This window comes from Xenopus tropicalis, chromosome 9 (genome assembly GCF_000004195.4).
Source record: "Xenopus tropicalis strain Nigerian chromosome 9, UCB_Xtro_10.0, whole genome shotgun sequence".
NCBI classification, from domain to species: Eukaryota; Metazoa; Chordata; class Amphibia; order Anura; family Pipidae; genus Xenopus; species Xenopus tropicalis.
Genome location: NC_030685.2, coordinates 44,418,837 through 44,439,755, shown reverse-complemented (window position 1 = coordinate 44,439,755; position 20,919 = coordinate 44,418,837). Strand labels below are relative to the sequence as shown.

Below are 20,919 nucleotides of genomic sequence, written 5' to 3'. Positions count from 1 at the left end.
CTGAGGAACCTAGAATTTTTGCCACAAAAAGTACATTAAACCCTGATCTTCTCCCAGTACTAGAACAATGCAGGGGGGAACTCAATCTACTTTTAGTACATAAAGCTGAACATCCCCTAAAAAAACATTAACAAAATTCTATGAAAAAGGCAACAAGCCATATACAAAGCTAACATGAGCCCTTAACAATAGGAAGAAATCAGGTCTGACACACATACTAAAACAGAGACAGGTACAACAATTAATGACCCCATAAAATTGTGGACACATTTTCAGCATTCTACGCTAAGCTCTACAGTGGTTCCACTACAGCCCCCATTACAGATGATACAGCTATTAAAAAGTATATATATTTAACACCCATCTCCCATGATTGCAGACAGCTCAACAAAAAGAATTGTTGAATCATGAAACACAAAATCAAATACTACAACATATGCCTTCCAAGGCTCCTGACAGATTTATTTCAGTCCCTTCTCATCCCAGCCCTAACCAAACTATTCAATGCATTACTCAACTCAGACAGGAAAATAATAAAGGAAGTGATGACCGAAATGTTTTGCCATGCATGGATTTGCAGCGAATTTCTGTGTTTCACCATTGGCAGATATTTTCATGAAACCGCAGCAAAAATCTGGTGTGGAAAAAATTACTTCTGGGATTATTGCATATGGGGCGCAGCGCCAAATTTACTACTGTTATAATAAAAATGTATCTGTCACCATCATCCATTAAAAATGGAACCAGGCAGGTAATTTTTGCTATGTGCATGGAACCCCTAGCACAAAATATACAATTTAATCCAGGTATTACAGGTATCACAGAAGGCTCATTTACATACAAAAATGGCTTATTTGCAGACAATAACCAAACAGACCACATTTCCCAACCTACATGGTAACATAGTAAGTTAGGTTGAAAAAAGACATACGTCCATCACGTTCAACCATAATGCCTATATATAACCTGCCTAACTTCTAGTTGATCCAGAGGAAGGCAAAAAAAACCCCATCTGAAGCAACTCTAATTTGGCACAGACTGACTCCAAGATGGCAATCGGCCCAGTCCCCGAATCAACTTGTACTAACAGCTATCTCCCATTACCCTGCATTTCCTCACTTGCTAAGAAGCCATCCAGCTATATGATGTATCAGCCAGCACAACTGATTCTGGGAGGGAATTCCACCTCTATAGAGAATGTCAGTATAATCTGAAGCTTTAAACCCTAATTTAGACAGCCTTATTCAAAAAACTGCTAACTTCGACTTTCAGTGGGAAAAAAGGGGCTAAAATACCCAGGTATTTTACCTAGGTCCTTCCCAAAATAAGACATATTTCAGGTTTTAATTATATACCCCTACCAGCCTCTCTGCATAACGACATCCAGTGATGGAACAATTTACCAATCTCTTGGCTAGGGCAAATTTACTCTGTAAAGATGAAACTACTCCCTGCGCTTCTTTACTTTAGAGCTATGCCCATGGCCCCTCCTAAAAGAACTAGAAAAACTTCAGAAACTGATGCTAGATTTTATTTGCCATAACAAGAGACACAGAATCAATAAACAAACCTGTTGTCAACCAATCTCATGGGGGGCTTAGCCTTTCCCTGCCTATAAAACTATAGAAAAGCAGCCATCTTGGCCCAAATAGTGGCATAACCAAAGTCATATCAACAGATGGGTAGAATTCAAAAATCAGCTACAAAAAAAAAAAAGTACAAAAAAGTACAACTACTATGTATGTATTTCAGATTTATCTAGTGTTACTAACAATTTTCCTTCCCTTACTAAGATGTCTTTACTTTTAAATATATGAACACTTGTAATCAATAAGCACATGCATTAAATGTGCATCACAGGGCTGTTCTGCATATACTTGGACCTTGTATGAACAAATTCAATGGATTCTATCAGAGACTTTTTATAAGGACTGGAAAATAAGAACTTTTCTTCAAAGGTTAACGTATGCTATTGGAACTCACCCTGACCCCTCTCTCATTCCCCTCCCTCCAACCCAGTTTACCTCCCCACCCTCTAGGTCCACTATTATTATTATTAACATTTATTTATAAAGCGCCAAGATATTTCGCAGCGCTGTACAATAATGTAATTTTCACAGTTTGCAAATTCAGGCAAAAAAAACATTAGGGTCACTTTATTCAACCACAATAAGTGATAAGCCTGCTGCAGCATGTGTCTGTGACAACAGGTATAGCACTCCAACATTGTACAGATTTGTCCTTTCTGCCAGAAGCAGCTCCCTGCAGTATTTAAAATTCAAATGTCTCAACATGGCTAACTCTACCTTCTATAATATTTGCCTGTACTGAGGCAGACAAAATTCGCATTTTGGTCAGGAACAAGACGATAACACATTTCTGACTAAACCTACTGGAGAAAACCTTGCACGGGAATTGGAAAAAAAGAAGAGACATCTTCACTCCATCACAATTAAAGCAAGCTAAAACGCATTCTACACAGATTACGAGTCAATTTGAGACATACCATTTTTCAAGATAATGCAGACTTTGTTAGACGTTATGAACAAATGGTGAACAAATGTTCTTTTGATATGCTTCTGCTGAATATAGAATATTTACAAAATACTATTATTGAAGTTAGGTCACGCATAACTACAATAGAATAACATCCAAAAAAACACACTTCAGGCTGAGGATCTACACAAAATCCTTACCCTGACAATAAAAACAGTAACCAGACACCACAGAATTGTAGAGAAGAGGAAAAGAGCAATGTTCCATAGAGACGCAGGCAGCGTATACCAGAGGAACGCAACGACGAGCAGTGAAAGGCAGCATAGTGGATGTTGTGACCCATCATGTGACTGCATACAAAGTACACAGAGAAGGCATGAACAAGTGAGGAAACAGCTCCACTGGAGAACACCAGATGTCCACACAGCTGGGAATGCCACCGAGAACTCAACTTCTTCCTTTTTAGATTACAGTCCACCTAGACATGTAGAGGCCAAAAAAGGAGCATCAGGAACAAGCACAAAATGGAGCCATTACAGGACCTACTCCACTACAACAGAACGGAGGCAGCAACTGATTAGGATGGCGAGGAAGACATAGACATGTTAGTATATAATATATCTGACATTATGCTAACATCTAAACAATTCACACTCTTAAAGAAAGACCTATTGTTTAGCCATACAACTGCATGCAATACATTTGAACTTGATGTTGATTTGCAAATGTTTTACCCTAATCTACACCTAAAACAACATTTTTCAAAAATACCCATTTTATTTGAGGACAATAATAGTAATGTGGGCGTAGGCCACTTGGGTCTACAGAATAAAAGTAGTTTTGTACCATTAACCACGGATAATGTGGTAGAGGCACATATTAAATTGGTAGAAAATTATACTGAATCAATGAAAGATAAAATTAAGTGTAACCATTGACGGTATAAAATCTTACTTGTTTGCATGATTTGATCAATAAGCTTATATTTAAACAAGCTGGCAAAGGGGGCACCCTAGTGGTAATGAACAAATAATACTACATGAAGGAAATCCTAATGCAACTGTTGGATTCTTATGTATACAAAAAAGGTTTATGGCATAATTTTTATTTCTAAATTACACTGTTAATAGCAAATAATTCACTCTACCATTTAAAATGTTATTCTTGAACCAACAAATGGATTTTTTTTAGCTGTAATATTGGTGTGTAGGCTGCCATCTCTGTGAATTGTGCCTGATTCTTAGCTTTTAGAAGGGCTACACTTGCACTACACATTAGAACTGCTTTCAGATAACCTATTGTTTCTTCTACTCTCATGTAACTGGAGGAGTCCCAAGCCAGACTATTCTGATATCTACTGGGAGCTGCTATCTTGCTACCTTCGCATTGTTCTGCTGATCGGCTGCTGGGAGGGGGGTGATAGCACTCCAACTTGCAGCACAGCAAGAAAGAGTGAAATTTATCAGAGCACAGGTCACATGACTGTAGCACCCTGAGAAATTAAGAGTATGGCTAGCCCCATGTGAAATTTCAAAATTAAATATAAAAAAAAATCTATTTGTGTTTTGAAACACGGCTATACAGCAAGGCATTATGGAAAAAGGCTAATAAGAAAGGGGTTGTAGAAGAACTTAAAAAGTATCTCATTAAAGACAATCCCATCACGCCATCTATTTTAAACACTTTTGAAAATACATAAGGACTTGAGAAAACCACCAGGTCCCCTACTGTCGCAGTTACTAAATCTGTTTTAACACCACTAGAGATATTTCTAGACAAAATATTGCAACCACTGGTGCATTGTGTGAAATCTCATGTTAAACATACTACACATCTGATCAGTTTGTTGAATAACATAACATTACCAAACGATAAGGTTTGATGTGTCAAGTTTATATACATCTGTCAACCATAACTCAGTTCTAAATACTTCTTAATACAGTACAACAGAACACAGTTGCATAAAATTATTTTCGTTTAGAGCTACCAGAGATAGTGCCACACCAGAATTATCTTCTTTTTGGTGACAACTTTTGAGGAAACTTCAATCAATTAAACTTCCCTTTTTATACTCCATTGTATCATGTACTTACATTATATCGATGACTTTGAGATGGTGATAGTGAGAGCTTAGCTGCCTTCCATCAATTCCTGAATAGCATCAAAGATACACTTACATTCACAATTAATTTTGATATAACATCCATTAATTTTTTGTATATTAAGCAAATCGTTAGTAACCCAAGCGACTGTGAGGACCATATTAAAGAAATTGTAAATCGGTTCAAGAACAGGGGTTACAGTATGGACACATTGCAGCAAAGTTTACAAAAGGTATACCAGCAAACCAAGCAAGAGTTTTCCTATAAGAAGTCATGCAAACAGGAAGAAAATAAAAGAATAAAAGTATTTATATACCATTTTAATACAACCAGTAGACAAATTTGCAATACTGTATTGGCACATCTTACAATTCTGCTTACCTGATGTCCCAAGTTTTCAGTTGCCCCCTATGTTAGCCTACACATGGGACAGAAATCTGAAAGACTGCCTGGTGATAGCTGACGTTGGCAGCCAGAAACCCCAGGATCTTACTTACAAAGACACAAGTTTGGTTCCTTTCCTTGCCTACATTGTAGTCAATGTAATTCAGTGATAAAAGGGTGTACATTTCACCAGCCACACTCCAGACAACAATACAGTATTAAACAGTCTTATACATGCGGGTTTTCATTTGTGGTCTACATATTGAAGTATCTTTGTTGGTTACTATATGTAGGGGAAACTATTCAAAAAGCCAAAGACCGTAAATCTAAGAATAAATCCGCTACCTGTAAGGGACAAATAATTTTACCAGTACATGCTCATTTTCACCAGACAGGCAGGTCATTTTGAGGAATTCAAGAAAATGACAGTAAAGAAAAAATGCTATATAAAAATGGTGTTTGTGTGTACTTACTGACACTTTTGTGAATTCCCCCTATTGGCTCTGTCCCAATACCCAGGAGAGGTAGTAACAGATTATTACTGCTACAGAAGTTGGAAATGCAGAGGTTCCATAGATTAGATGCCATGTGTCCTAGGCGCCTAAATACGGATTACACCCCAGCAATTGTTTTTTTACCAGTAGGTGTATATACCCCTTGCTAGTATTGTTTGTATATATCAGATCTATTAACAATCTCTTTTTGCCTTTTAAGGTTATTGAATGATACGTAGAAACAGTCTGAGTGCTGATGATACCATCTGCATACCATGAGGTGCCTTAGAGAAACACAAATGGGTACAGTATGTAAGCACAGGTACATGTATGGGATCCCTTATCCGGAAACCCGTTATCCAGAAAGTTCCGAATTACAGAAAGGCCATCTCCCATAGACTCCATTATAAGCAAATAATTCTATTTTTAAAATTATCACTTTTTTCTCTGCAATAATAAAACCGAACCTAGTAATAGATCCCAACTAAGATTTAATTAATCCTTATTGGAGGCAAAACAAGCCTATTGGGTTTATTTAATATTGAAATGATTTTTAGTAGACATAAGTTATGGAGATCCAAATTACAGAAAGATCCCTTACCCAGAAAACCCCAGGTCCCGAGCATTCTGGATAACAGGTCCCGTAATATGTATGGACTTTTAAATATTTGGACACTTGTAATTAATAAAGCACACGCATAAGGGCAAAGACAAATGAGGTGATTAGTCACCACAATTTTTAGATATCCAGCTGCAGCAACTAATCGCCATAGCTATAACAATGCTGGTTTGTCCCATACGGTATATTTCACACCTGCCGACTTGTATGCATTTCAAATATGCCTTACTGGACAAATCGCCATTGTTATAGCCATGGCGATTAGTGATCAAGACTGGGTTTTTAAAAATCACGGCCACTAATCGCTCCATTTGTCTTCGCCCTGAAATAATCATCATGGGAATGTTATGTATATACTTGGACCTTGTATGCACGAATTCAATGGATTCCATCATAGACTTTTTATAAGGACTGGTAAACAAGAACTTTTCTTCCAAGGGAGGTTAATATATGCTTTGGCACTCACCCTGTCCCCTCCCCCCCTGGTTACCCCCCACCCTCTTGGTTCACTATTTAACTTAATGCACAGCTGTAAATTCAGGCTTGATAAAGGGACCAGTGTGGCCTGAAATGTTGCCAATGCAACCCCAATAAGTGACCAATGTGCTGCTGCATTTTTTAATTTTATGCGTTTGCTTTTGACACCGGGCAGGTGGGTCTATAGACTGTTAAGCACCTGATACCTGATAAGGTAATGTGACAACAGGTAGAACACTTTGTGGATGCAACAAGTTTATAAACTTGTTCCCATCAACTGTCCTGGCAGTACTGGTAGTGCTATCATCATTACTTACCTCAAACTAGCAACCTTTTATTTTTGCAACAGGAACTTCCTCTTGCCCTTTACTTAAATTTGGGAGTGTATAGCATAACCTTAAAATTAATTTGCTGGACACTTTCAGTATTTAAGTTCATTCCAGCCATAGGGCTTCAGCCCCCTCATTTTCTACCATCACGGTTTCCTTTATATTGGCTTTAAATCCTGTATAACAAACATACAAACATACGCATCCTCCTTTTCTATTTCCTCAGCCCCTGAAAGTAAAGCCTCCTATCTTTACTACCCAGTCATATTATACTATTTTGGTTAACTTTAAAATGCTCTACAATTGAAACCACAATTACCAACAGCCTAAATATTAGGTCATGTCTTATTTGCCTTTTAACAGAGTATTATATAATAATAACAATGTTTATATGACGATTTCTGGAATGCAATTTAAGCATATTTTTCTTGTTTCCCTTCTGTAGATTTGTATGCATAGCCCCAAAGTTTTGGACTCACCTGCACATTTACATCCCCAAATGATGCACATAACTGATCAGACACCAACAATTGAAAATACTACTTCTGCTCAGGTTACATGTTGTGGGACCACAAAGTAAGAAAGTATTTTAACAGTCCTGGCAATTATTCCTATGAACTGAGACTTACAGTACATAGTTAAATAGGCAATTTGGGTTAAAATTAAGCTGTCACACCCTCACAGATCTACACTCACATTCTTCATATCCAATTCTTTTGAGCACCTGGGTGCTACTTAAATAGAATTCACATAACTTCATCAGGATATAAGTGCACTCCTGTTTCTTTTACTTTATTTAATCAAGCCAATATAAATGAGGTTCAATGTGGACAAGTGCAAAGTTATGCACTTTGGTAGAAATAATATAAACGCAAGGCATCTACTAAATGTTAGTTTTTTGTGGGGATCCTTAATAAAGAAGGATCTGGTGGGTTTTGTAGATAACAAGTTGTCTAATTCCAGGCAATGTCATTTGGTGGCTACTAAAGCAAATAAATTACTGTCTTGTATAAAAAAGGGCATTGACTCAAGGCATGAAAACATAATTTTGCCTCTTCATATGTCCCTGCTAAGGCCTCACCTTGAGTATGCTGTGCAGTTTTGGGCTCCAGTCCTTAAGAAGGATATTAATGAGCTGAAGAAAGTGCAGAGATGTGCAACTAAACTAGTAAAGGAGATGGAAGCTTTAAACTATGGAGGTTAGACTGACGAGGTTGGGGCTGTTTTCTCTGGAAAAAAGGTGCTTGCGAGGGGACATGATTACTCAGTACAAGTACATTTGAGGGGAATTTTAGTCAGATAGGGGATGTTTAGTGCACCAGAGGCCACTCCTTTAGATTAGAGGAACGGAGATTCCATTTGAAGCTGCATAGGTGGTTTCGCACGGTGAGGGCAGTGAGGTTGTGGAATGCCCTTCCTAGTAATGTTGTAATGGCAGATTCTGTTAATGCCTTTAAGAGGGGCCTGGATGAGTTCTTGAACAAGCATAGTATCCAGGGCTATTGTGATACTAATACCGTATATACTCGAGTATAAGCCGAGTTTTTCAGCACAAAAAATGTGCTGAAAAACTCAGCCTCGGCTTATACTCGAGTATATACGCTGACACTGCTGACATACCGCTCCCCGCTGTGTCTTCTCTCTCAGCTGGCAGGTGTGACAGAGGACGCAGCGGGGGGCCGGGTCAATTCACAGGGGGAGGGTGCGCACGAATGCAACTAACCGCTCAGCAAAGAGAGGACACAAGAAATAATATGGAAAGAATCATACGTGAATAGTTTTCATTCGAATCATCCCTGAACTGAACGCCACTGAACTGAATCATAGGAATCATCCCTGAACTGAACGCCACTGAACTGAATCATCCGTGAACTGAAGGCGCACATTCGGCGTTCAGTTCAGGGATGATTCGACTGAAAACTATTCACGTGTATTCACATGATTCTTTCCATATTCTGTCGTGTCCTCTCTTTGCTGAGTATTTACGTGATAAGCAAATCGAGAGCAAAGAACATGTTTTGGATCAAAGATTGGCAGAAATGACAGTGAAGTGTCTCCACCAATCATGACGCAGCTGGGAGCGGTACTGGGAGCTGTATGAGGAGGGGTACCGGGAGCGGTATGGAAGCTCCTCTGTCTGCAAAAGTAATTTCTTTCTATCACCCCCTATTGTGGCCAGCTCTACTTATCCTAATACCATCCCACATACTTGCTAGGGATTATGGTGGTGTTTATTGGTTTTAGTGGCATTGGTTTTAGTATCAGGTACAGAATAATAGTTCTTCTGTTTAATTTTTAAAATTTCCTCTGCCCTACATATGCCTTCCGCAGGGATATTTAACTAAAGAAGCAATGCTGTATTCTCATGTAGAGTGTGTCCTGCAGTTTCTAAAAATTCAAAATTAGAATGGAGATTACTATGAACATATGGATATTAACATAACATCATACATCAGTGGCTGTGCCCATAACATCCTTTGTAAGCATAAATGATGCACACTTCATCCCATGGCACAACAGTCATTTGGATATTCAATTAACAACCTCACCCATTAAGGGATTCCTGGAAACTGCAATTTACAACGGCACAACAATTTCAAGTTTGATCAATATATATTTATGTTCTCTCCCAGCAGTGCAGTGTAGTAAGACATTTATTTGTAAATGACATAATGAAAAAGGACAAACCTTTCCCACCCTAGGCTTATACTCGAGTCAATAAGTTTTTCCAGTTTTCTTAGGTAAAATTAGGTACCTCGGCTTATATTCGGATCGGCTTATACTCGAGTATATACAGTATCTACAGTTAGTATTAATGTTTGTATATATAGTTTATGCATGTGAGCGTATAGATAGGTAAATATAGGTTTGTGTGTGCTGGGATTACTTGGAAGGGTTGAACTTGATGGACTCTGGTCTTTTTTCAACCCTATGTAACTTTTCACATTTGCATTATTATGCTAGTTTCAGCTTAATGAATTAGGCAATAACAGGGTTTTGAGTAAAAGTATTGTATAAATCTTTATTTAAAGGAGAAGTACATGCTCGACAGCATTGGCCATCAGTTCTGTTTCCAGCAGTCATCTTGGTGATCAGCAAGCAGCATATGCACACTGGTCACTCGCACTGGGATATTAGGGTACTATGAATTCAAGGTTGAACTGGCCCAGCAGGGCACTGGGAAAAACCTGGTTAGCCCTGGTCCTGTTAGGCCTCTCTTCAGGTGCATGTTGGTGGGTAAGCCAGATAGCTGTTGACCGACAATCAGTGGAGGTAAAGATGTAGTGCAGGGGGTGGGCCCTTGATTCACTTCTTCCAGTGAGCCCCCAAATACACTAGTCTGACACTGTGTGCATGTTCCTAGTTGAAATCCATGCTGGCATTTCAAGACTCCAAACAAAGGAAAGCTTTGTGGTTTGGAATAGAATGGTAATATATATCCATTTTGGATTCCTCATGAACTTTTAAAAAACATATGGTTTCCTGGGGTAAACCTACTGCTAGTGGATTTTGTACTTGGAACCCAAGTACAGTATGATTTCTGTGGTGGTGCATTGAAATTTTGGTATTTGGTTTGGTGTTCTGAGTTTTTGACATATAAGTCAGAAGTCTCCATAAACCTATACTTCTTTGGTATTGGCATATTCATGAACCATGAATCAGTATTTCCACATATATAATAAAACATTTTTGTGATATATATCCCTATATTATGCAAAATAGCAATTTCTTTATTTTTTTGGTAGATGTGGGACTGGTTTAATAGCACAACAGATTTGTGCAAAAGACAAATTCATAAAAAATGTCATCCAAAAGACAAAATATGAAAACAGTCTGTTTAAAAGATAAATTTGCCAAGCGAGTGGGTCTTCTCCCAATCGCACCCACCTACTGGAGGGCAATATTGTGCTAATTCTATTGTATTAAAGCATATGCGCAGTTGGATACAAGACCGCATCAATGAGCAGACAGAGATCCGACAGAGGCTTGTCAGTGGTGCCCATACAGACAAATATGCTGCCGAATCAGTCTAAAAGACCGATATTGGCAGCTAAAATCGTCTTCTGTATAGCCACCTTAAAACTAGGCAAAAGCAGTTACTTCATTGTATCATGTACAATACTTTACCTGTGTAATCTGTTCTTGCGTAATGACTGTCTTCAGATTTAGTACTTGCTGTAGTATTCTCTGGTGAGAAAAAAAAGAAGTGTAAGATTTAGAAGAGTTTAATTAAGAAGAATCATACCTCACACAATGTCCTACATTCTGGGTTTGTACACATATTGTAAGGTTGTGCTAACTTTTTCTATGCAGGTGCAGAATACTTGAAATATATTTGACCACATATGTGGGATTGTATTGTATTTTTAGATTATACAGAAAATCCTACAGAGCTCTTGAGCAGCCCGGGAAGAACCTCCACCAAGTGGGTACAATGTGTACTACAGTAAGGGGCAAAGAGGGCCCCCGAAAAATGTAAAATAAGATTTGTGGGTAGTTTAGGGGTGGGCATCGTGGGAGAATGGGTGTGGTTTGGTCAAAATCATGGACAGGGTTTTTAGTATAATGGTGTAACTTGCTGGGTCAGGTCCATGGCCATGCCTCTATAAGTAATTATTTCCTAATGGGGTGCTATTTTATTTGTTGGCAGATCCCTCTGCCACTAAACAAGCAATAAACAACAGTGCAATGGAAAAATCTGGAATAAAATAACTAAAATGCAATGAAATCACCCAAAGTAATAAAAGAACAGATATTGCCTTGTGCTGTATACTGTACTGCTATATAAGACATTATATTGCAGCCTCCCTATTACAGTAATGGTAATTGTAATTCAGCTTGTATTTGCTATGCCAATAACTTTTTTTGTTAGGCCTACCTTGATTTAGTACTCGTGATAGCTGTGTCAAACTCACAACGTTGTCCACTTCTCAGTGAGCAAGAGATATTTTTAAAGCCCCAAAACCTGGTTCTGGTGCTTGTTAAAGTCTCCCCTTCCTACACAGCCTGTTTACTTTGATCCCTGATTAATTAATTAGTCAATCAGGTTCTGGCTTTCCCCAATCAGCTGCATATAAATTCAGACGCAGCCATGGGGATGGCAGTAGTGTCAGGGGCAGGCACTGGTGCTAATATTTTACAAGTGCTAATATTTCACAAGTGCTAGGAAAATGGCAGTTAAACAAGGCCCCGAATTATCTCCAATCAAAACTGAACATGGTATCACAAGAAAACAATGTTGTTTGTTCCTGGTAGTTTGCAGGGCCGGATTTGAGAATGGGGTGCCCGAGGCTGACCCCTGTCGCCCACCACCGCACATGTGCGCCGCTTCGGTCGCATACAGAGCAGTGGGGAGAGGACACCCTACAAATGGGCCTGGTAGTTTGTCACTTCCTACCTCACAATGTTTTATCCTGCTTTCCTCCTCTTTGCACTTTCATGTTTTCTAAAACATCTGCTGCCACTTTCTCCATCAAGTCAGAAAGGTATAGAAATCACTGCCTCTCTACTCTCCTTTCCTTCCCACTCAACACATGAAGTCTTTAAAGTGCTTTGTTCCATTACTCCAGTTAACTCTTTCTCCTCACATAAAACAAGAACACACAAATCCCGCTCTCACCTTGTATTCCTCTCTTTCCTGTTACTTGCTGCTGGTGACATTTCCCCCAACCCTGGCCCTTACCCCATCCCTGTTTTGTTAGGGCCACGTTCTCCAAACCCACCTTGTACCCGCTTAAAGTGCAGAAACCATATCCCTTTACCCAAAGCCACTGTTCAAATATCCTGTGCCCTCTGGAATTCCCACTCCGTCTGCAACAAACTTACCTCCATCCATGACCTTTTCATTGCTAAATCCTTTAACTTACTTGCAAAAACAGAGACCTGGCTTTCCTCTACTGACACTGCCTCACCTGCTGCTCTGTCCTTTGGGGGTCTACACCTTACCCACACTCCCAGACCTGGAAACAGGGCAGGGGGTGGGTTTAGGACTCCTTATCTCCCTCTGCTGTTCATTTAAAGTCCTTCCACCTCCTCTTTCTCTTTCATTTTTCTCATTCAAGGTTTACTCTATTAGGCTCTACTCCCCTGGTTCGCTTTGCATTGCTGTTATATACCGACCTGAACTAACCTCACAGTTCTTTGACAACTTTTCTGCTTGGCTTTCTTATTTCCTTTCCTCTGATTCCCCATCCATTGTACTAGGTGACTTTAACATACCTGTTAACAATCCTAATGCCTCTGCTGCCTCTAAACTCCTTTCACTCACATCCTCCTTTGGGTTATCTCTGTGCTCTGATTCCCCCTCTCACTCCAATGGAAACTCCCTGGATCTTGTTCTATCTCCAACTTCACTAACTCCTCTTTACCCCTCTCTGATCATAGTCTGCTCACATTTCAACTCTTGCTACCTCCGTCTACACCCTCTGCAGTCCCCAAAACATGCATATACCGAGACCTGCAATCACTAAACATCTCTCTTCTTCCTTTGAATCTCTTCACTCTAACATCCTAACCGTTTCTTGTCATAATCAGTCTACTTCTGTCTACTACAGCACACTCACCACTGCTAATAAGCTTGCTCCTGCCAAGACAAGACCCATGAGGCCCAAACCACTCCAACCCTGGCACACTGTTCATACCAAAGCCCTAGAAAGACACGTACACTTGAGCGCCGCTGGTGCAAATCCAGGTCAGAATCAGATTTCTGCAACTACAAATCTGCTCTTCTCTCCCATAATACTACCCTCCACCAAGCTAAACAAACCTACTTCACTGCAGTCATTAACTCCCACTCTAAAAACCTTCACAACTCTTCTCTACCTTTAACTCTGCAGTCCCCTTCTCCTCCCCCTCCGCATGCTTCAGTCACTGCTCAAGTTTTTGCAAAGCACTTTAAAAATAAAATTGACACCATTAGAAATGACACAACTTAATCCCAATAACCATTCACCTCCCTCCCTACATGCTACCCATACTCTTCTCGGCTCCTCCTCCTCAGTGACTGAAGAGGAAGTCTCAAAACTTTAGGCTTCCTCTCACCTTACCACCTGCCCACTTGATCCCATTCCTTTCAAACTTCTACGAAATGCCAACCCCTGTCTTATCAAAGCCTTAACTCATCTATTCAATCTCTCACTTTCTACTGGAATCTTTCCCTCCCAACTGAAACATGCACTTATAACCCCCTATCCTGAAAAAAACCCCTCTCTTGATCCCTCCAATCTTAGTTACTTCCGACCTATCATCTCCAAACTACTAGAGCGCCTAGTTTACAACCAACTGACGCTATTCCTCTCTGACAATAACCTGCTGGATCCCCTACAATCTGGTTTTAGACAACTACACTCCACAGAAACTACAGAAACTAAGCGGACTAACTAATGACCTCTTATCGGCTAAAGCCAAAAAATACTCGCTACTAACTTTTCGATCTCTCAGCTGCTTGTGACACTGTGAATCACCCTCTTCTCCTCCAGTCTCTCGGCCTTTGTGACACTGCCTTATCCTGGTTTTCATCTTATCTCTCAGATCAATCTTTCATTGTCTCTTACAATGGAGCATCATCTTCTCCCTTGCTTCTTTCTGTCGGGGCTCCTAAAGGTTCTGTCCTGGGCCCCTTACTAATTTACATAGTAACATAGTAAGTTGGGTTGAAAAAAGACATACGTCCATCAAGTTCAACCATAATGCCTATATATAACCTGCCTAACTACTAGTTGATCCAGAGGAAGGCAAAAAACCCCATCTGAAGCCTCTCTAATTTGCCACAGAGGGGAAAAAATTCCTTCCTGACTCCAAGATGGCAATCGGACCAGTCCCTGGATCAACTAGTACTAAGAGCTACCTCCCATAACCCTGTATTCCCTCACTTGCTAAGAATCCATCCAGCCCCTTCTTAAAGTTATATAATGTATCAGCCAGCACGACTGATTCGGGGAGGGAATTCCAGAACCTCACAGCTCTCACTGTAAAAAATCCTTTCCGAATGTTTAAATGGAACCTCCCTTGTTCTAAACGGAGTGGGTGCCCTCGTGTCCGTTGGAAGGACCTACTGGTAAATAAAACATTAGAAAGGTTATTATATGATCCCTTTATATATTTATACATAGTTATCATGTCACCTCTTAAGCGCCTCTTCTCCAGTGTAAACAGACCCAACTTGGCCAGTCTTTCTTCATAACTGAGACTTTCCATACCCTTTACCAGCTTAGTTGCCCTTCTCTGGACCCTCTCTAACTCAGTAATGTCCCGTTTGAGCACTGGAGACCAAAACTGAACACCATGTTCTAGATGGGGCCTTACCAGCGCTCTGTAAAGGGGAAGAATAACCCCCTCCTCCCGTGAATCTATACCCTTTTTAATACAGCTCAAAACCTTGTTTGCCCTTGCAGCCGCTGCCTGGCATTGCTTGCTACAGCCAAGTTTATTATCTACAAGGACTCCAAGGTCCTTCTCCATTATGGATTTGCCTAGTGCAGTCCCATTAAGGGTATACGGGGCTTGCATATTTTTACATCCCAGGTGCATGACCTTACATTTATCCACATTAAATCTCATCTGCCACTTAGCTGCCCAGATTGCCAGTTGGTCAAGATCCTGCTGCAGGGATGTCACATCCTGGATAGAATTGACTGGTCTGCAGAGTTTTGTGTCATCTGCAAACACTGATACATTACTCATAATACCCTCCCCTAAGTCATTTATGAACAAATTAAACAAAAGTGGGCCCAGTACAGAACCCTGAGGGACCCCACTGAGGGCCTTATTCCAAGTAGAGAATGTACCATTAACAACCACCCTCTGTACCCGATCCTGTAGCCAGTTTTCTATCCATGTGCAAACGGCTTCACTAAGACCAATAGACCTTAGCTGAGAAAGCAGTCGTTTGTGGGGAACGGTATCAAATGCTTTGGCAAAATCCAAATAGATGATATCTACTGCATCCCCACTGTCCAGCTTCTTACTTACCTCATCATAAAAAGCAATTAAATTGGTCTGACATGACCTGTCCTTCATAAAGCCATGCTGATTACTGCTCATAATGGCATTCTCCACTACATAATTTTGAATGTGATCCCTTAACAAGCCTTCAAATAACTTGCCCACCACGGATGTCAAACTTACAGGCCTATAATTGCCAGGCTGAGATCTTACTCCCTTTTTAAATATGGGAATGACATTCGCCTTCTTCCAATCCCTAGGTACCATACCTGATGAAAGAGAGTCTGAGAATATCAGAAACAAGGGCCACTGCAATTCTGCCCCTAGCTCTCTCAGTACTTCCTCACTTGGCAAACTAACCAATTCTTTTGGCTTTCAGCACCACCTCAATGCTGATGATACTCAGATCTATCTTTCCCCTCCTAATCTCAACCCAGAGCTTCTAACTTGTGTCTCTTCCTGACTGTCCGCTATCTCCACTTGGATGTCCCAGCGCTACCTTAAATTAAACTTCTCTAAGACTAAATTGGTTCTCTTTCCCCCATCCAACACCCACATTATTCCCCAGGTATCTATCACAGTCAACAATTCTACCATCACCCCATCTTCCCAGGCTCGGTGCCTTGGGGTTATCCTCGATTCTGCCCTGTCCTTCACGCCTCATTTCCAGTCACTTATCAAATCATTTCACTTTCACCTAAGAAACATTTCCAAAATACGATCATTTAGATCAAGATGCTGCCAAAATTCTTATTCACTCTCTCATCATAGCTCTCCTGGACTACTGTAACTCTCTGCTAATTGGCCTTCCCCTTTGGAGACTGTCCCCTCTTCAGTCCATAATAACATTATAACATAATCACATTGTTTAACTCTGATCTTGCCCACTCCCATACTTTGTGTCTCAACCCTTTCTCCTTGTAGATTGTAAGCTCTTTTGGCCAGGGCTCTCTTTACCTCTTGTATCGGTTATTGATTGCTTTATATGTTACTCTGTATGTCCAATGTATGAAACCCTCTTATTGTACAGCACTGTGGAATATGTTGAAGCTTTATAAGTAAATGTTAATGATAATAATAATATTTTAGCAAAATCAGTGGTTAGAGTCCTAGAACCACCTGTTTCACTGTAAAGGGAATCTGTAATATATTGTGCTGTCACCTTAAGTTTGGGACAGCAGCTAGTCATATGTTGTCTGCTTCCTGTTCCTGCACAGTGTATCTAAAAAGACTAAGTCAATATTTTGCAGTGTGCTGTGTTAACCCTTCGTAAAAGTTAATTCTCTACAAGCACAGTTCCTGTGTGTGCCTGTGCTCCTGTTCACTATCTCACCCATATCCTGTGAGTTTCCTGCAAAGCCTATGTAAGTTGCCTAAACAGACTTTGCTCACAATATTTCCCAAAGATATTCGCAATTTCTGGGCAAACATGCACAGTCAGGTCATCCTAAGGAACTGCATATGTGCAGGTAGCAAATTTTCAGCTTCAGAGGGCCATTTGCGTGTGTGCATGGTGTCACTTCCGGTGGTACGTGCTTACGTCTGACATCACTTCCTGGCATGCACTGCATCTTCCCCTGGGTGCCGCACCTACATGGTTGCCATCCCTGCTAAGTGCTGCAGAACAAAAAAATCTTTTTTGAAAGTGAATAAGGAGAAGGAAACAAAAATAGACTCTCTGTTTGTTGGTGTCTTGCAGGCAGCAAGTTTATGTACCAAGGCCCAGAAACTGGATGATAAGTTAGATACTGCAGCAGATTTATCAAAAACTCACCTGTGTTTTAATACTTTTGGGATTTTTAGAAGCATATTTATCAATGGGTGAAAGTTAGGGTTCACCATTTAATAAATATGCTTCTTAAAATCCCATAGGAATGAATAGACAGTGGGTGAATTTTTAGGTATTAAGCTCTAAACTCACATTTGGATAAATCTTCCCCTAAATATCTAAATCCCCTAAACTTTATGAAGGAGTTGGTTGCTTTCTAGGAAAATATGACATTTATGTAGACTCTACAATTTCACCTGTCATGGTTGTAGAAAAATTCCCTTTGCCATCATAAACAAATTTAAGCAAAAATTTTCAGAACTTTAATATACAGGAGTTGTGAGTTCTGTGACTGTACTCACATCCTGTGTGAATTATCTTGTCATCACTGAAAAGAAAAGTGGAAACCTCAGAGTTTGCCTGGATGCCAGTGATCTTAACAAAGCTAAAAAAAAAAAAGGCCAGCATTTTCAATTCCTACACCTGAGGATATATGATCTAAACTACGTGGCAAGAAATTGTTCACCATCATGGATGAGAGGGATGGTTACTGGCAAGTAAATATTATATATGCCTCAACGTCAAGACAAGAAGGTCTAATGTAATTTATTGGCATGACCAGGTATTTATTCCTTAAGAAGCATTCTCGATTGCACCTTTGAGAATGCTCCTCAGGAAAAGACTTTATGTGGCAATGGGGGCAAGAGCAGGATAAAAAAGCAGTCTGACAAAAGATTCAGCTTTCAGTTACTTTGACCCTTCCAAACAACTGGAAATAAAAGTTGATGATTAACAAACTGAAAAAGAACTGGTAGCAATTGTGTTTGCAACAAAGAAATTTCATTTGTACCGCTATGCAGCCAATGTCAAAGAACTTTTTATCTGTTAATAATGTTATATCAGCCTTAATTAATTTTTTTTAGTAATAGCTTTGGTAGATTAATGGTTTGGGAATTAAGCTGCAGTGTAGAAGGGTGTGGGTTCAAATCTGCTCACCTTCACCTTTTCTTATAATTCATAAGCAAGTGCTAATTTAATAGAACATGCTATAAAACCTATCAAGTGTTCAAGTGATTTTTTTTTACCTTTGGTAGCTTGTGGGCAAGGTACTATACTTTACAATGAAAGGCTTTGGGTTTAAACATGCTTGACCTTTATTTATCAAACCTTTTCTAATGTTAATTTTAAAAATGCTACTTAATTATGGTATGGTATATTACCTCATTCATTTAATGTAACTGTGGCTCACTAACAATATTATACAGAAGCCACAGCATTTTACACTTAACCAGCATATGGTGCACTGACCTTCTGTGCAAAGACACAGGGAATATATTACTAAAGGTAAACAAAATGAGCTGCACAGTGTTTTTAAGTCCCTTACAATTCTTTAAAAAATAGTGGAGTGTTTTGAAAACTAAACACTTTTGTGCAGCATTGAAAGGACAATGCAGGATGTACATCTTGTCTACACCCCAGAGCCATCCTGTGGCAGCTCCTGCGATGCCACCGCCCAGTGCTTACCTTTCCAGCACTGGAGGGGGTCCAGGGGGGCAGAAGGAGGGCAATTGTGCTCTCTCTGCACTAGCAGAAAGAAATAGCTGGTTTAGAGAATGGAAAATCAGTTCTTAAAGTTAATAGGAGTGGTAACATTGGGGTGCTGTCGCAAATTTTGACTGCAAGTAAAGTCTGTAGAGTCAAATTTTGAACACCAGTAGCGACATATTTTTTACCCCAAATGCAGTGTTTTTCCCTCAATTCCAGCATCACTGTTGACAAGCACAACTAAGGGTAAGCAGAAAAGTTATCTGCCTAGCACCCCCCCCCCCATTGTTGCACCCTAGGTAGGTGCCTCTTTTGCTTACCTCTAGTTCCAGCCCTATAGGGTTCAACTATGTCAATGCAACCTCTTATGTCTACCCCTACTCAGAGTTCTTGGGCCCACTGCCATGTGCATGTTCATTTGTGCACATGCAGGAGCAGGGGGGCGGAAGGAGGCATTGTGGCCAGCCGAGTTGCCTAAGGCGTCTGGTATGTTTGGCCCGTCCCTGCCACCCAATAAATCAAAACAAGTAGAGTTGTGAATACAGATGATAGCAAATTAAATACCAATTGCAGAAAGTAGTTTTGGGGAAGGGGTTGCGTCAGTTCTGGCTTGCAATGTTTTGGATGGCAATTGTGTGTGTGTGTTTTTTTTTTTTGGTCAAAATTCTACACACCTATTGATGCAACCTGCTGTTGGAAATGTGTATGTGTGTGGCAATCTTTGGGATGCAGTTGTACACAATTCTCAACAGGAGGTAGGATGAACAAATGAGCATGTTGTGTGATTATACAGAGATGTAAGGAGCGTATTTGGATGCAAGTACATTTAATCTTTAATAAATGGTTTTACTTGCCGCAGGAAATTGTGTTCATCTTAAAGCAGCCACAGTTGCACCTGTAAATGACCCCTAATCCGTTAATCCCAGTAGAAGACAGGTAATGTATTAGTTAGAGCCCAAGTGGCAAGGGTTTTGTTTACTTTTGGTTGGTTACTGTACAGTTTTTGTTTTGTGATTACTGTACAAAATAAATTGACATTATTCACCCGAAGGACTGTCTGTATGTCTGATCTCGCTTACACATGTTATAAGTAGTAAAAGTGTGAGACCATTGAAATGAAAATCTAGAAGGTCTTCCATTCTCAGAACAGAAATTCAAAGAAAAAATCCTAGATTACAAGTTTCATAGATCACTAAGGGAAATGACACTAATGACACATGATTAGTCACCCCATAATAGATATCTTCTACCATCTGCCAGAAGGACTCTTTAGTTACTGTAACACAGTTTCCCCCACATTCCTGGGAAGCGTTACCGCAGAGCAGGGGTGCAACTACCATTAGACGAGTTAAGAAACTCGCCTAAGGCTGCAGCACCCAGCAATTTGCCATGGTTGGAAAAAAAGCCAGTCTTGGTAATTTAAAGAGCCAAATTTCTGTTTTTTAAACTGCAGTGGGGGCGGCAGTGCAAAAGCTGCCTCAGGCGGTGTTTGGGGTGGGATCACCCCTGCCGCTGAGGCAACCAAAATAAGGCACAGAAAAGGGTGAAGGCAGCAGCGAAGCTAGATTAATATGCTTGAAAGGGGAAAAGCACCCAAGACGGCACCTCCTTAGCAGGCCACTAAAACATTTCATTGGACACAACACCCATGCCTAACATGCACCACCTACTCTACTGGATGTCATCGCGAAGATAAAATCAACCAAGGAGGTCTTTACAACCCCTGTCAATGCAACAACAGACTAGATTAAGCTTGATTTCC

General features: G+C 40.1%; 1 protein-coding gene across 9 annotated transcripts in view; it reads right to left on the bottom strand.

The window, feature by feature from the left end:
* The window catches only part of tmeff2 (transmembrane protein with EGF like and two follistatin like domains 2), a 303,915-nt gene that overhangs the window by 171,021 nt on the left and 111,975 nt on the right, over positions 1-20,919 (bottom strand). For all 9 annotated transcript variants that reach the window (XR_004220349.1, XR_004220347.1, XR_004220348.1 and 6 more), the window contains one exon: positions 11,030-11,089. Coding sequence is in view for 4 of the 9 variants with exons in the window: in XM_031892426.1 (XP_031748286.1) it covers positions 11,030-11,089 (60 nt within the window). In the remaining 5 variants the exon portion in view is untranslated. The remainder of the gene's footprint in view (positions 1-11,029; positions 11,090-20,919) is intronic.